The sequence below is a fragment of the Bufo bufo genome, chromosome 8, assembly GCF_905171765.1.
Source record: "Bufo bufo chromosome 8, aBufBuf1.1, whole genome shotgun sequence".
NCBI lineage: Eukaryota > Metazoa > Chordata > Amphibia > Anura > Bufonidae > Bufo > Bufo bufo.
Window position 1 is genome coordinate 229,287,940 of NC_053396.1, and position 16,085 is coordinate 229,304,024.

Consider the following 16,085-nt stretch of genomic DNA (forward strand, 5'->3'; position numbering starts at 1 on the left):
CAGCCGTTATACAGTAACATCGTCACAAACAGGTGCACGGTGACATAACGAGCGGTGACTCCTCTGTCCAAGGGTCATATATGTGACATCTCTTCTGGATGGAGTAACTGCCTCAATCCCCATGAACCTCATTTTAGATGGATCGCCACCATGCAAAGTTTCTACCAATCTGTCCCGTAGACTGGGACCCCTCGATGGATAATTTGCGGGGTCTCTGAGACCACTTTTTTAACATCTGGGTCTAGTTGGAGAATGCCCCAATGCTTCGATAGGACCCCCCTCACCTCTCAGTATCAGATTGCCCTCCACTTCCTTGTCTTTAGGATGCAAGAGTTCTGCGCGATCCGCAGTGCGGACCCTCTTTAGGATACCCCTTTTCACGGAATCTCTGCTGCAGGTCAACAGCCTGTGTCTTAAAATCCCAAAAGGCTGAACAATTCCTTCTCATCCTGAGGTATTGTCCAAAGGGTGAGGTCCCATTCAGCAGAGAGTTTGTGGATGTGTTTGGATCTCGCCGTGAGAGTCTCTTATAATGTCAATGTCAAGAAACGGAAATGTCTCGAAAATCGGAGGTAAATCTCCGGCCGATGTTATTGACGTTCAGCGCTCTCACAGATTCTTCAAACTGACCCTCATCACCTTTCCAGATCAGATCGACATCATCTATGAATCTGACTCCTGATGTGTGCAGTGGGCGCGTCTCCAAATACAGTAGTCCTTTCCCAGGAACAGATGTGCGTACGATGGGGCACATGAAGTCCCCATCGCGGTGCCCCCGAGCTGGTGGTAGAAGGTGGCACCAAACAGACAGAATTAGAGGTTAAAGTAAACTCTGAGTGCGTTCCGCATCCGTTGCTCCTTTCCGTGGCCCTGCAAAAATTATGAGTCCTGTCCTATTCTTGTCCGTTTTGCGGACAAGAATAGGCATTTCTATAATAGGCCTCCTGTTTTGTTCCACAAATTGCAGAAGGCACACGGGCGGCATCCATTTTTTGCAGATCCGCAATTTGCGGACGGCAAAAAACAGCACGGTCGTGTGAACGAGCCCAAAGTGAGGGTATACCGCAGAAAGGCCCCTTTACAAACCTTACAAATACAAAAGTCTTAAACTTCCACCCCTGGGAGACCCAACTGCATAGAGGTCTTTGCGAGTCAGGTCTCCCGTGATCTGGAGAACCTTACAATCAAACGACCGTGTTTCAATTCTACTAAACCTGAGTATAAAGGACAGAACAATACAACCCTCTGACAAATGGGGGGACATTGTGATTATGGACACTACAAGAAGATGTGTCTCATCCTGTTGGGGATAGAAACTCCTCGGAGAAGCTCACGTCTCATCCTACCCCATCTCAGCAAAAGAAATTGTTGAAAATCCTACATGCGGCCAAAGCGGACGATTTAATTTCGGAAGAATAGTTTGACTTCATGTATAAAAAACATCCCACGATAGCAACCTTTTACAGCCTACCCAAAATCCACCAGGGAGTGCCCCCGTTATATGGCCGCCCCATTGTGTCAGGCGTAAATAGCCTTAGTCAAAATGTAGGGATTTACGTGGATCGTGTTCTCGCATCGATTGTAAGAGCACTGCCCTCATGCATTAGAGACACAGGCGATCCTGGATGGTGTCTCATTAGAACAAGATGCATCCTTTGCATCTACTGACGTTGCGGCGCTCCACTCCTCTGTCCGGGGCGCTCCACTCCTCTGTCCGGGGCGCTCCACTCCTCTGTCCGGGGCGCTCCACTCCTCTGACCGGGGCGCTCCACTCCTCTGTCCGGGGCGCTCCACTCCTCTGTCCGGGGCGCTCCACTCCTCTGTCCGGGGCGCTCCACTCCTCTGTCCGGGGCGCTCCACTCCTCTGTCCCGGCGCTCCACTCCTCCTTCCGGCGCTGTACTCCTCTGTCCGGGGAGCTCCACTCCTCTGTCCGGGGCACTCCACTCCTCTGTCCGGGGCGCTCCACTCCTCTGTCCGGGGCGCTCCACTCCTCTGTCCGGGGCGCTCCACTCCTCTGTCCGGGGCGCTCCACTCCTCTGTCCGGGGCGCTCCACTCCTCTGACCGGGGCGCTCCACTCCTCTGTCCGGGGCGCTCCACTCCTCTGTCCGGGGCGCTCCACTCCTCTGTCCGGGGCGCTCCACTCCTCTGTCCGGGGCGCTCCACTCCTCTGTCCGGGGCGCTCCACTCCTCTGTCCGGGGCGCTCCACTCCTCTGACCGGGGCGCTCCACTCCTCTGTCCGGGGCGCTCCACTCCTCTGTCCGGGGCGCTCCACTCCTCTGTCCGGGGCGCTCCACTCCTCTGTCCGGGGCGCTCCACTCCTCTGTCCGGGGCGCTCCACTCCTCTGTCCCGGCGCTCCACTCCTCCTTCCGGCGCTGTACTCCTCTATCCCACACAATCTGGGTCTTAAGGCGGTGGAAACTCTTCTTATGACAAGAGGTTGTCACTACTATGCACATAACCAAGCGGTATTACAACTCTTGGAGTTTACTTTAACCTCTAATTTCTTTCTGTTTGGCGGCACCTTTTACCACCAGCGATGGGGCACCACGATGGGGACTTCATGTGCCCCATCGTACGCAAATCTGTTCCTGGGCTGGTGGGAAAGGACTATTGTAGCTCTGGAGGTGACTGGAGTATAAGATATGATGTAATGTCAGAATTGTGACTGCAGCTCTGGAGGTGACTGGAGTATGAGATATGATGTAATGTCAGAATTGTGAGTGCAGCTCTGGAGGTGACCGGGGTACTCTGAATCAGCACGGGCTTCGCACATTAGTAGCTGTAAGAAATATTGACTTTCACCCGCATCCAGTTTTGCGGCTGTTCACACCATGCGGTTCCAGTCACATAACTGCGCTCACCGTTTTCCTGATCTTGTACAGACTCGTGGACAGGATTTTCTGGATGTCGTCCTTCTCCCTCGCAGAAAATCGGATTCTGCTCTGTGACTTGTCATAATGTCGCCTAAAAGGAACAGAAAAAAGAAAGATTTAAAGGGCCGGTACAAGTAACACAGCTGGATCACTGACTTCTGCAACTTTCTAATTCCTTTTTAGAATCTCTGCTTGCTGGAAGTGAATAGGTGCATTCTTGTTTATACCCAGAGGCTAAGAACCCGCAGTAACCTCATACTAGTAACAGCTGAGGGTCTGTTACAGTTGGATCCAGTTTGGACAATTATCCCCTCTTCCTGGTACCTCTGTACGTACAGCACCTGCCGCCGTGTCGGGTGTTTGACACCTGACAACCCTCACAATAAAATGTAATAGGAAATATGAACTTTTCTTATGACTCATTCCCCTTTAAGACCAGTGGCACCAGGTGACTCGCTGGTTACAATGTATCATCAGAAGGCTCCGCCCACCTGACGGCCGCAGCAGGCGACATATATGACAGCTGTCCGCTCTCGGCGAGCTCGATGGCGTGCTTCTTCTCCAGCTTCTCGTACAGGAGGACGATGCTGGACTTCGGCTGATGATCTCGCAGTAGAATCCTCCTCAGACACAGGCTGTCAAACTGTTCAAACCTGGAGACCCAATCAACAGGCGATCAGCCCGATCAGTGGCATAGATAGCATTGCCTCAGCTAGATACCCATGGTGCCAATCCCCCCTGCTGTACCAGTTTACCCGGCTGCAGCAGTGATGTACCCTATACCCACAGCAGCTGATAACTGGCCGGGGTGGTATATGGCACAAGACCACTGATACCAGTGACTGGCTGCAACAGTGAGATGCCCTTATACCCACATGACCCACGGAACAAGACGAGTGACTGGCTGCAGTGGTGACATGCCTGTATATCCACATGACTGCAGCAGCTGATAACTGGCCAGGGTGGTATATGGCACAAGACCACTGATACCAGTGACTGGCTGCAGTGGTGACATTCCTGTATACCCACATAATCGCAGCAGCAGATAACTGCCCGGGGCGGTATACGGCAGGAGACCACTGATACTAGTGACTGGCTGCAGCGGTGACATGCCTATATACCCACATAACCGCAGCAGCAGATAACTGACTGGGGCGGTATACGGCACGAGACCACTGAAACTAGTGACTGGCTGCAGCGGTGACATGCCTATATACCCACATAACCGCAGCAGCAGATAACTGCCCGGGGCGGTATACGGCAGGAGACCAATGATACCAGTGACTGGCTGCAGCGGTGACATGCCTGTATACCCACATAACCGCAGCAGCAGATAACTGCCCGGGGCGGTATACGGCAGGAGACCAATGATACCAGTGACTGGCTGCAGCGGTGACATGCCTGTATACCCACATAACCGCAGCAGCAGATAACTGCCCGGGGCGGTATACGGCAGGAGACCACTGATACCAGTGACTGGCTGCAGCGGTGACATGCCTGTATACCCACATAACCGCAGCAGCAGATAACTGCCCGGGGCGGTATACGGCAGGAGACCACTGATACCAGTGACTGGCTGCAGCGGTGACATACCTGTATACCCACATAACCGCTGCAGCAGATAACTGACTGGGGCGGTATACGGCAGGAGAACACTGATACCAGTGACTGGCTGCAGCGGTGACATGCCTATATACCCACATAACCGCAGCAGCAGATAACTGCCCGGGCGGTATAAGGTGATTGCGAAGCGGTATTGGTATCATGTCGGAGTCTTCCTCTTACTTGTCTCTCCAGTACATCTGCCCCCCGCGGCCGCACACGTCCTCCATTCCGGCGATCAGGTGATCCATCAGCTGCGGACAGGACAAAATTTATATCTCATGAGGGGACAATACCAACAACTAGAGGGGGCATGGTGGGAGTAGTAGTTCTATGAAATCTATAAGCATGGTGGTGGTAGTATCTCTTTAACAGCTGGAGACATGATGGGAGTAGTATCTGTAACAGCTGGAGACATGATGGGAGTAGTATCTGTAACAGCTGGAGACATGATGGGAGTAGTATCTGTAACAGCTGGAGGCATGATGGGAGTAGTATCTGTAACAGCTGGAGGCATGATGGGAGTAGTATCTGTAACAGCTGGAGACATGATGGGAGTAGTATCTGTAACAGCTGGAGACATGATGGGAGTAGTATCTGTAACAGCTGGAGGCATGATGGGAGTAGTATCTGTAACAGCTGGAGACATGATGGGAGTAGTATCTGTAACAGCTGGAGGCATGATGGGAGTAGTATCTGTAACAGCTGGAGGCATGATGGGAGTAGTATCTGTAACAGCTGGAGACATGATGGGAGTAGTATCTGTAACAGCTGGAGGCATGATGGGAGTAGTATCTGTAACAGCTGGAGGCATGATGGGAGTAGTATCTGTAACAGCTGGAGACATGATGGGAGTAGTATCTAAAATAATTTTAGACATGTGTGAGTAGTATGTCTAAAACAGCTAGAGTCATGGTGGGAGTTGTAGTTCTAATGGATATAGAAGCTGTAGCGTCTGCAGATCTGTCCCGTGACACTGGCTGACCCGTGTTGGTCCCGTGTTCCTAGATGCCCGCATTGCTGAGAAAGACAATGTTTTATTATGTGCAAATGAACCTCTAGGAGCAATAAGAGCGTTGCTGTTACACCTGGCGGCGCTGCTTTCTCTGCACTTTGACAGGATTACTAGGTGTAACGCCAACGCCCCCATTGCTCCTAGAGGCTCATTTGCATATATTTTTCTCAGCAATGCGGGTACATATGAACATGGGACGCCTTCAGCTGCCAGGAGCACATGTAACAGGTCAGCCGGTGTCATAGGGACAAAACTGCTGACAGATGCCCTTTAAATTACATTTAATAGACAATAGGGCCACGCTGAGAGTTGTAGTCTCACAATCTCAACGTCACAGGTTGGCTCCAACTGTCCAACATCAGAAGAGCTTCAGTCTGAGGACATTACAGAAAACAACCAGAGGGCAGAGGGGTGACCACAGGGTGGACACCAAATCCAAACCCTCACCATACAGGATCCCTACTGTGCAGTCACTGGGGGAGGGTACTGGTGTGAGGCTGCCCACCGCAACTAATCAGAGGGAGCCTTCCGTTTAGGAGCTGTGACAGGTGGCATCTGATTGGTTGCTGTGGGCAATGAGACAGTTTTAGTTTTTTGCTTTTAAAATCCCCCATTATGTGGAGGCATGCATCCAGATCAGGAGTCGGGGCTGAAGTCAGGGCAGGAGTCAGTGTAGGAGTCAGGGGCAGTAGTCGGTGTGGCGAAACCAACCTCGCCACTGGGTTTTGGAGAGGACTGGCTGCTGGCCTCTTGCCTCAGGATTATGGGCCATATACTAACTTTTAAACCCCTGCACCGATTCAAGTGAATTTTGGATAGGTTTGTCCCCAAGTTATACTGTTTGAATTGATGTTAGATATATGTATGGCCAATGTAAACTCACAAAGTTGTAACAATTTATAATAAGTGTAACTTGTCAGCTTGGGAGGAATATGCTGGGTGTGTTTCTATTGTGCCATTGTCCCATTGTGTGTTTAAAGGGTGATGTCTGTTCTGTTGTCCTCACATGTGTATTGGCGATTTCTCTTTGTCTTGAGAGATAATTGGATTACGCCTCGGTTGTCTCGAGGGCAGAGAGGAGGAAACCATGATGCATTGTGGGGATGTGTTGTGTCTGTGTGTCCTAAGTGCTGTTTATCTGTCCTATGTCACAGTCTTCATTCTGGTCCCCTAGGGGCGTGTACACCAGATGGGCTGTACTTACATTGTATGTGTTGTAAATTACTGATTGGTTGCATTTCAAACCCCTGTGGGCAGTACTATGTTTGTGGTTTATGAATAAAAGAGGCTGTACGTGAAGTACAGTCAGACCACTGTTTGACCCTCAACACGGAGCCTTGTCTCGTTATTGGGGGGATTCACTGTATGCTGTTAGAGGACCGATTGCCAGGATTGTATGCTTTTCCTGTTCGTCTGCTAGCAGCTATTCGTGAGGTTCCAGTTTGGAGTGCTACTTTGTATCCAGTTCGGGACATTGGTGTATCCTGCAGTAGCTGTGCCTGTCTCTCAGAAAGGGGCTTATCGCCTAAACGGATTTTAACCCCTTGTCTGCTGAAACGTGCCGTTACAGTCGGTATTGTAGTCTGTGCTGTAGTCAGGGCTGCAGTCAGGTGCTGTAGTCGGGGCTGCAGTCAGGTGCTGTAGTCGGGGCAGTAGTCAGGTGCTGTAGTCGGGGCAGTAGTCAGGGGCTGTAGTCGGTACTGTAGTCTGTGCTGTAGTCAGGGCAGTAGTCAGACCTGTAGTCGGGGCTGCAGTCGGTGCTGTAGTCGGGGCAGTAGTCAGGGGCAGTAGTCAGGGGCAGTAGTCAGGTGCTGTAGTCAGGTGCTGTAGTCAGGGCAGTAGTCAGGTGCTGTAGTCAAGTAGTCAGGGGCTGTAGTCAAGTAGTCAGGGGCTGTATTTGGGGCAGTAGTCAGGACTGTAGTCAGGACTGTAGTCGGTGCTGTAGTAAGGCCAGTAGTCAGAACTGTAGTCAGGGGCAGTAGTTAGGACTGTAGTCAGGAAAGTAGTCAGGTGCAGTAGTCAGGACTGTATTTGGGGCTGTATTGCGGGAAGTAATTAGGACTGTAGTCAAGGGCAGTAGTTAGGACTGTAGTCAAGGGCAGTAGTTAGGACTGTATGGATCACTTTGACCTTTGTTTTTTATTTTCATATTTGAGACAGATGTTGTGATCCGTGAATAAACTATTGCGAGTAGCGGGTCGGGGTCAGGAGCTCAAGTTCAACAGGAGAGGCGTGAACAGTATCCTTTGCTTCTTCGCAGAGGACCGCACCAACACAATGGCACATTCTGCTTTATGGAGACTGCAAATAATGGGGTGGATGAGAATTGAGCAGAGGAGGATGAGAATATAGCAGAGGAGGATGAGAATATAGCAGAGGAGAAGGAGAGTATAGCAGGGGAGGAGGAGGAGGAGAATACAGCAGAGGAGAAGGAGAATACAGCAGAGGAGAAGGAGGAGAATACAGCAGAGGAGAAGGAGGAGAATACAGCAGAGGAGAAGGAGGAGAATACAGCAGAGGAGAAGGAGAATACAGCAGAGGAGAAGGAGGAGAATACAGCAGAGGAGAAGGAGGAGAATACAGCAGAGGAGAAGGAGAATACAGCAGAGGAGAAGGAGAATACAGCAGAGGAGAAGGAGGAGAATACAGCAGAGGTGGAGGAGAATTGAGCAGAGGAGGAGGAGAATATAGCAGAGGAGGATGAGAATATAGCAGAGGAGGAAGAGAATATAGCAGAGGAGGAAGAGAATATAGCAGAGGAGAAGGAGAGTATAGCAGGGGAGGAGGAGGAGAATACAGCAGAGGAGGATGAGAATATAGCAGAGGAGGATGAGAATATAGCAGAGGAGGATGAGAATATAGCAGAGGAGAAGGAGAGTATAGCAGGGGAGGAGGAGGAGAATACAGCAAAGAAGGAGGAGAATACAGCAGAGGGGAGGAGAATACAGCAGAGGAGAAGGAGGAGAATACAGCAGAGGTGGAGGAGAATATAGCAGAGGGGGAGGAGAATATGTAACTCCCTCAAATGGCATTACCACTCCTACACCCTGCTTCTGCCTGTATATGCAATAACCAATTCATCTTAAGCCTTTATTCCAGGTCCTCCAAGTAGTGTGCATTTCCTCCTATGCATTTGTATTGTTCATGCAATAACCTGGTTCCCCAGCGGGTGGCTCTCTTTTACTCTCCTCCAAGGAGCAAGTACGATCTTGGTAGAACCAGTTAGTTCCTGTACTCCATGCTATAGGGAGAAAAGCAGACACTCGTCCCTGGTGGGACTGAGCTCTGCCTAAAAGCCGACCAGGACCAGAAGTTCCTAGGATCATAGTGGGAAACAGACTTAGAACAACAGCATTAAGCAAAAAGGAAAGCATTCCAATTTAATATTGCTGACATAGCAGGACTGAGAGAGTACACTACAGATTCAGCAGAGAGGTTTGTTTTGCAGAAGTTGTTTGCCTGCCAAAGTCCTGCTAAAACCTGTTGGGAACCAAGACAAGTTATGTGGATTGTTTGAATTATCATTTTTTCAAAGTAAAGCAACTTCCATACAACCAAGTCTGGACTACACTTTATTTCTACACTATCCAAGTTAACTACCCTTTTGCACTGCTTCGGACGGCCACGTCTGGGATCCAACCGTATCCAGGTAAGGAACACCGTGACACGTGCAACATAACATCTTCAGGGATATTGTGGTCACTTCTACACTGCCCTGGCAATCCTACAGCTAGGTACCAACACTTCACTCAAAGGGAGGTTTGTTCTTCCGTTGCTTCACTGCAACTGGTGTCACGACAGCTTTCTCTGTCAGAGGGAACTTCTTAAAGGGTAAGGGATACCCCAGACGCTGAACTCGGCTGTTGCAGATACAGCAGAGGGGGAGGAGAATATAGCAGAGGAGGAGGAGAATACAGCAGAGGGGGAGGAGAATACAGCAGAGGGGGAGGAGAATACAGCAGAGGGGGAGGAGAATACAGCAGAGGGGGAGGAGAATACAGCAGAGGGGGAGGATAATACAGCAGAGGAGGAGGAGAATACAGCAGAGGAGGAGGAGAATACAGCAGAGGGGGAGAAGAATACAGTAGAGGAGGAGGAGAATACAGCAGAGGGGGAGGAGAATACAGCAGAGGAGGAGGAGAATACAGCAGAGGAGGAGGAGAATACAGCAGGGGGGAATGAGAATACAGAAGAGGGGGAGGAGAATACAGAAGAGGGGGAGGAGAATACAGAAGAGGGGGAGGAGAATAAAGAAGAGGGGGAGGAGAATACAGCAGTGGGGGAGGAGGAGAAGACAGCAGAGGAGGAGAAGAATACAGCAGAGGGGGAGAAGAATACAGTAGAGGGGGAGGAGAATACAGAGGAGGAGAAGAATACAGCAGAGGGGGAGAAGAATACAGCAGAGGGGGAGAATACAGCAGAGGGGGAGGAGAATACAGAGGAGGAGAAGAATACAGCAGAGGGGGAGGAAAGTCTTCATATTGTTAGCAGATTTTTGCTACAATGTGGCAGCGTCACTTACCCGGATGTTGACCTGTTCGCTGACGGTGGAGGAGGTTTTGTTCCGTTTCTTCACTTCTAGCAGCTCCACCAGCGGCCGGATGGTCATTCCCTGTGTGAATACGACCCAGAGATGAGATATTTGCACAGTATAGGGCGTCACCCTCTCGTCTAATCATTCAGGCGGCATCTCTGTGAAATCACTGACGGCAGCCTCGTTGGTTCATGTATAAAGCCGATGAACAGGTGCGTCTCGGGGCCCCACACTGGGCTCTGCACAGAAGCACGTGGATGGCTCCTTTCACATCCTGAGCCCTTATTTTACAAATAGATTCCTGAGCCTCCATGATTTAATCCGTAGCTGGCACATCCACCCATGAGGGTCTCTGCGGATCGTGAGGGTTCGCTGCATTTGTGGCTATTAAATGGAATAGGGTGGAATCGACTGCAGCATCAACAGAGCAAGTGAGTCAGTGGTAGAAACAGTAAGAATCGGGAGAAGGTTCCTGCAGAGGATAAAGCAGCAGACATGGAGGGGGGCAGACTGCAGCTCCTCAGGGGAGGGGCTAAAGTACATGCTTGTGAAGGAGGTAGAGCTCCTTTGTAGTAACCTCAGCCCTACCTGCTGTGCTCTCCTTTACTCTAACACATGGACATTTAAACAGCGGTTCAGAACTGACCTGGACGAAGACGGTGAAGAGGATGACCGCGCTGGTGGCCGCAGTAAACATATGCTTTGGTTTTATCTCGGGAAGAAGAAAAACCAGTGAGAAGCAGATGGCTCCACGTAGACCACCATAGGAGATGATGAACTGATCCTTCCGGGAGACGATGTTCAGGCAGAACTTGTTCAAAATGCTTGTAAGTACTACTACCCCTATAATAAATGCAATCATCAGTACTACTACCCCTATAATAAATGCAATCATCAGTACTACTACCCCTGTAATAAACACAATCATCAGTACTACTACCCCTGTAATAAATACAATCATCAGTACTACTACCCCTATAATAAATACAATCATCAGTCATCAGTACTACTACCTCCGTAATAAATGCAATCATCAGTACTACTACCTTCGTAATAAATGCAATCATCAGTACTACTACCCCTGTAATAAATGCAATCATCAGTACTACTACCCCTATAATAAATGCAATCATCAGTACTACTACCCCTGTAATAAACACAATCATCAGTACTACTACCCCTATAATAAATGCAATCATCAGTACTACTATCCCTATAATAAATACAATCATCAGTACTACTACTACCCCTATAATAAATACAATCGTCAGTACTACTACTACCCCTATAATAAATTCAATCATCAGTACTACTACTACCCCTATAATAAATACAATCATCAGTACTACTACTACCCCTATAATAAATACAATCGTCAGTACTACTACTATCCCTATAATAAATACAATCATCAGTACTACTACCCCTGTAATAAATACAATCAGTACTACTACCCCTGTAATAAACACAATCATCAGTACTACTACCCCTATAATAAATTCAATCATCAGTACTACTACCCCTGTAATAAACACAAAATAATCAGTACAACTACCCCTGTAATAAATGCAATCACCAGTACTACTACCCCTGTAATAAATACAATCATCAGTACTACTACCCCTGTAATAAATACAATCATCAGTACTACTACCCCTGTAATAAATGCAATCATCAGTACTACTACCCCTGTAATAAATACAATCACCAGTACTACTACCCCTGTAATAAATGCAATCACCAGAACTACTACCCCTGTAATAAATACAATCAACAGTACTACTACCCCTGTAATCAATACAATCAATGATCAGTACTACTACCCCTATATTCAATACAATCATCAGTACTACTACCCCTATAATAAATACAATCAGTACTACTTTCCCTATAATAACTTGCCTACAAAATGATCTCCCACAAAATACCACCATATAGTGACCATATAATACCTCCATACAGTGCACACATACCACCATACAGTGACCATATAATACCTCCATACAGTGCACACATACCACCATATAGTGACCATATAATACCTCCATACAGTGAACACATACCACCATATAATACCACCATACAGTGCACACATACCACCATATAGTGACCGTATAATACCTCCATACAGTGCACACATACGACCATATAGCACCTCTATACAGTGCACACATACCACCATATAGTGACCATATAATACCTCCATACAGTGCACACATACCACCATATAGTGACCATATAATACCTCCATACAGTGCACACATACCACCATATAGTCACCATATAATACCTCCATACAGTGCACACATACCACCATATAGTGACCATATAATAGATCCATACAGTGCACACATACCACCATATAGTGACCATATAACAGCTCCATACAGTGCACACATACCACCATATAGTGACCATATAATACCACCATACAGTGCACACATACCACCATATAGTGACCATATAATAGCTCCATACAGTGCACACATACCACCATATAGTGACCATATAATAGCTCCATACAGTGCACACATACCACCATATAGTGACCATATAATACCTCCATACAGTGCACACATACCACCATATAGTGACCATATAATACCTCCATACAGTGCACACATACCACCATATAGTGACCATATAGCACCTCCATACAGTGCACACATACCACCATATAGTGACCATATAATACCTCCATACAGTGCACACATACCACCATATAGTGACCATATAATACCTCCATACAGTGCACACATACCACCATATAGTGACCATATAATACCTCCATACAGTGCACACATACCACCATATAGTGACCATATAGCACCTCCATACAGTGCACACATACCACCATATAGTGACCATATAATGCCTCCATACAGTGCACACATACCACCATATAGTGACCATATAATACCACCATACAGTGCACACATACCACCATATAGTGACCATATAGCACCTCCATACAGTGCACACATACCACCATATAGTGACCATATAGCACCTCTATACAGTGCACACATACCACCATATAGTGACCATATAATACCTCCATACAGTGCACACATACCACCATATAGTGACCGTATAATACCTCCACACAGTGCACACATACCACCATATAGTGACCATATAGCACCTCCATACAGTGCACACATACCACCATATAGTGACCATATAATACCTCCATACAGTGCACACATACCACCATATAATGCCTCCATACAGTGCACACATACCACCATATAGTGACCGTATAATAGCTCCATACAGTGCACACATACCACCATATAGTGACCGTATAATACCTCCATACAGTGCACACATACCACCATATAGTGACCATATAATACCTCCATACAGTGCACACATACCACCATATAGTGACCATATAATAGCTCCATACAGTGCACACATACCACCATATAGTGACCATACAGTGCACACATACCACCATATAGTGACCATATAATACCTCCATACAGTGCACACATACCACCATATAGTGACCATATAATACCTCCATACAGTGCACACATACCACCATATAGTGACCATATAATAGCTCCATACAGTGCACACATACCACCATATAATGCCTACATACAGTGCACACATGCCCCCATATAGTGACCATATAATACCTCCATACAGTGCACACATACCACTATATAGTGACCATATAATACCTCCATACAGTGCACACATACCACCATATAGTGACCATATAATAGCTCCATACAGTGCACACATACCTCCATATAGTGACCATATAATAGCTCCATACAGTGCACACATACCACCATATAGTGACCGTATAATACCTCCATACAGTGCACACATACCACCATATAGTGACCATATAATACCTCCATACAGTGCACACATACCACCATATAGTGACCATATAATAGCTCCATACAGTGCACACATACCACCATATAATGCCTACATACAGTGCACACATGCCCCCATATAGTGACCATATAGCACCTCCATACAGTGCACACATGCCCCCATATAGTGACCATATAATACCTCCATACAGTGCACACATACCACTATATAGTGACCATATAATACCTCCATACAGTGCACACATACCACCATATAGTGACCATATAATAGCTCCATACAGTGCACACATACCTCCATATAGTGACCATATAATACCTCCATACAGTGCACACATACCTCCATACAGTGCACACATACCTCCATACAGTGCACACATACCACCATATAGTGACCATATAATACCTCCATACAGTGCACACATACCACCATATAGTGACCATACAGTGCACACATACCCCCATATAGTGACCATATAATACCTCCATACAGTGCACACATACCACCATATAGTGACCATATAATACTTCCATACAGTGCACACATACCACCATATAGTGACCATATAATACCTCCATACAGTGCACACATACCACCATATAGTGACCGTATAATACCTCCATACAGTGCACACATACCACCATACAGTGACTGTATAGCAGCGCTGTATACCTGATGCTCGCCAGAACAGGCAGCAGACGATGGTGAGGAGGGTGAAGGGCCAGTTCCACTCGTGATTACTTTTCACGGTATAGAAGCCGAGGAAGAAGAAGATGAGCGTCTCGCTGAGGCTGCTCCACATCTTCATGAAGTACTTCACGGTGGTGGACGACTTCTGCGAGATGTTGGCCTCCACGTAGCGCTTCATACTCACGGAGCAGGAGATGAGGCTGCGGAGAGTTAGCGCTGACACCGGTTATTGTTCTGGCGTCATATTTACCATCTGCTGGCGCTGCAGCCGGTGAGAACACTGAAATGCTGCAGCAGAGTGCAGGCTACACAGTTCTCCCAGCAGGTGGCGCTGTCCTACCAGGCATGAAATTCACATCTGGGGAGCAGTGCTGTCATATAAAGCATCCAGCAATCTCATGGCTTCCACACATACTGGAGACAGACTGTGCAGTCGCAATGGGGCCCCTGCAGGGCAGGACCCCGGCCTAGGTGGCCTCGTCCCCTACACACAACTCCATGTTCCAATATTAGGAACAGAGAGAGTGGCACAAATGTTATGTAAGGAGAAAGGGTAAAGCACAGCGGCCGCCCCGGGGGTCATACAGCCCAGCACCAGCAGGGGGAGGTGTGGGGCTCTGCTCCTCTACACATACCCCAGCAGGGAGGACAGGATTTCAGACTCCGCCACCATACTTACGCCATAATCCCGGACATCTGGAAGATTTCTGCCGTCAGATAAGCCAGGTAGCTGTAGAGGAAAACAAAGAGCGGCTCGATAATTCGGATGTTCTCCGTAAAACGCGTGGTAAAGGCCGCCAAAAACCCAAATATCAGTCCAACCAGAATCCCACCGATGCCAACCACAAATATGCTGCCAACTCCGAGAAAGATGTCCCCCAGCAGGATGTCCGCCATGCCATGCCAGGCTTTGAAGAGATTATACAGAACCTGTGGAAGTACGGAAAACCATAGAAATGTGAGAAAAAACATCTCCTGCTGAAAAGAATCCTTAAACCCTAGAACCGTAACCTTATAATGTGCATATAGTGCCGTACAGTGCCCACCCTGATCAAACACTGCAATACAGTGCCCACCCTGATCAAACACTGCCATACAGTGCCCACCCTGATCAAACATTGCCGTACAGTGCCCACCCTGATCAAACACTGCCATACAGTGCCCACCCTGATCAAACACTGCCATACAGTGCCCACCCTGATCAAACACTGCCATACAGTGCCCACCCTGATCAAACACTGCAATACAGTGCCCACCCTGATCAAACACTGCAATACAGTGCCCACCCTGATCAAACACTGCAATACAGTGCCCACCCTGATCAAACACTGCAATACAGTGCCCACCCTGATCAAACACTGCCATACAGTGCCCACCCCGATCAAACACTGCTTTACAGCATCCATATACTGCACATAGTGCACAGATAGATCATATAGTGCCATACAGCATCCATATACTGCACACAGTGCACAGATAGATCATATAGTGCCATACAGCATCCAT

The 16,085-nt window shown here is 48.0% G+C and overlaps 1 protein-coding gene across 1 annotated transcript in view; it reads right to left on the minus strand.

Moving 5' to 3' along the window:
• The window catches only part of LOC120978217 (sodium/hydrogen exchanger 2-like), a 40,894-nt gene that overhangs the window by 13,939 nt on the left and 10,870 nt on the right, over positions 1-16,085 (minus strand). The window contains exons 3-9 of the mRNA XM_040406442.1: positions 15,259-15,509; positions 14,562-14,779; positions 10,675-10,871; positions 10,017-10,106; positions 4,663-4,733; positions 3,369-3,530; positions 2,866-2,968 (exon numbers count right to left, since the gene is read on the minus strand). Coding sequence (XP_040262376.1) covers positions 2,866-2,968; positions 3,369-3,530; positions 4,663-4,733; positions 10,017-10,106; positions 10,675-10,871; positions 14,562-14,779; positions 15,259-15,509 — 1,092 coding nt within the window. The remainder of the gene's footprint in view (positions 1-2,865; positions 2,969-3,368; positions 3,531-4,662; positions 4,734-10,016; positions 10,107-10,674; positions 10,872-14,561; positions 14,780-15,258; positions 15,510-16,085) is intronic.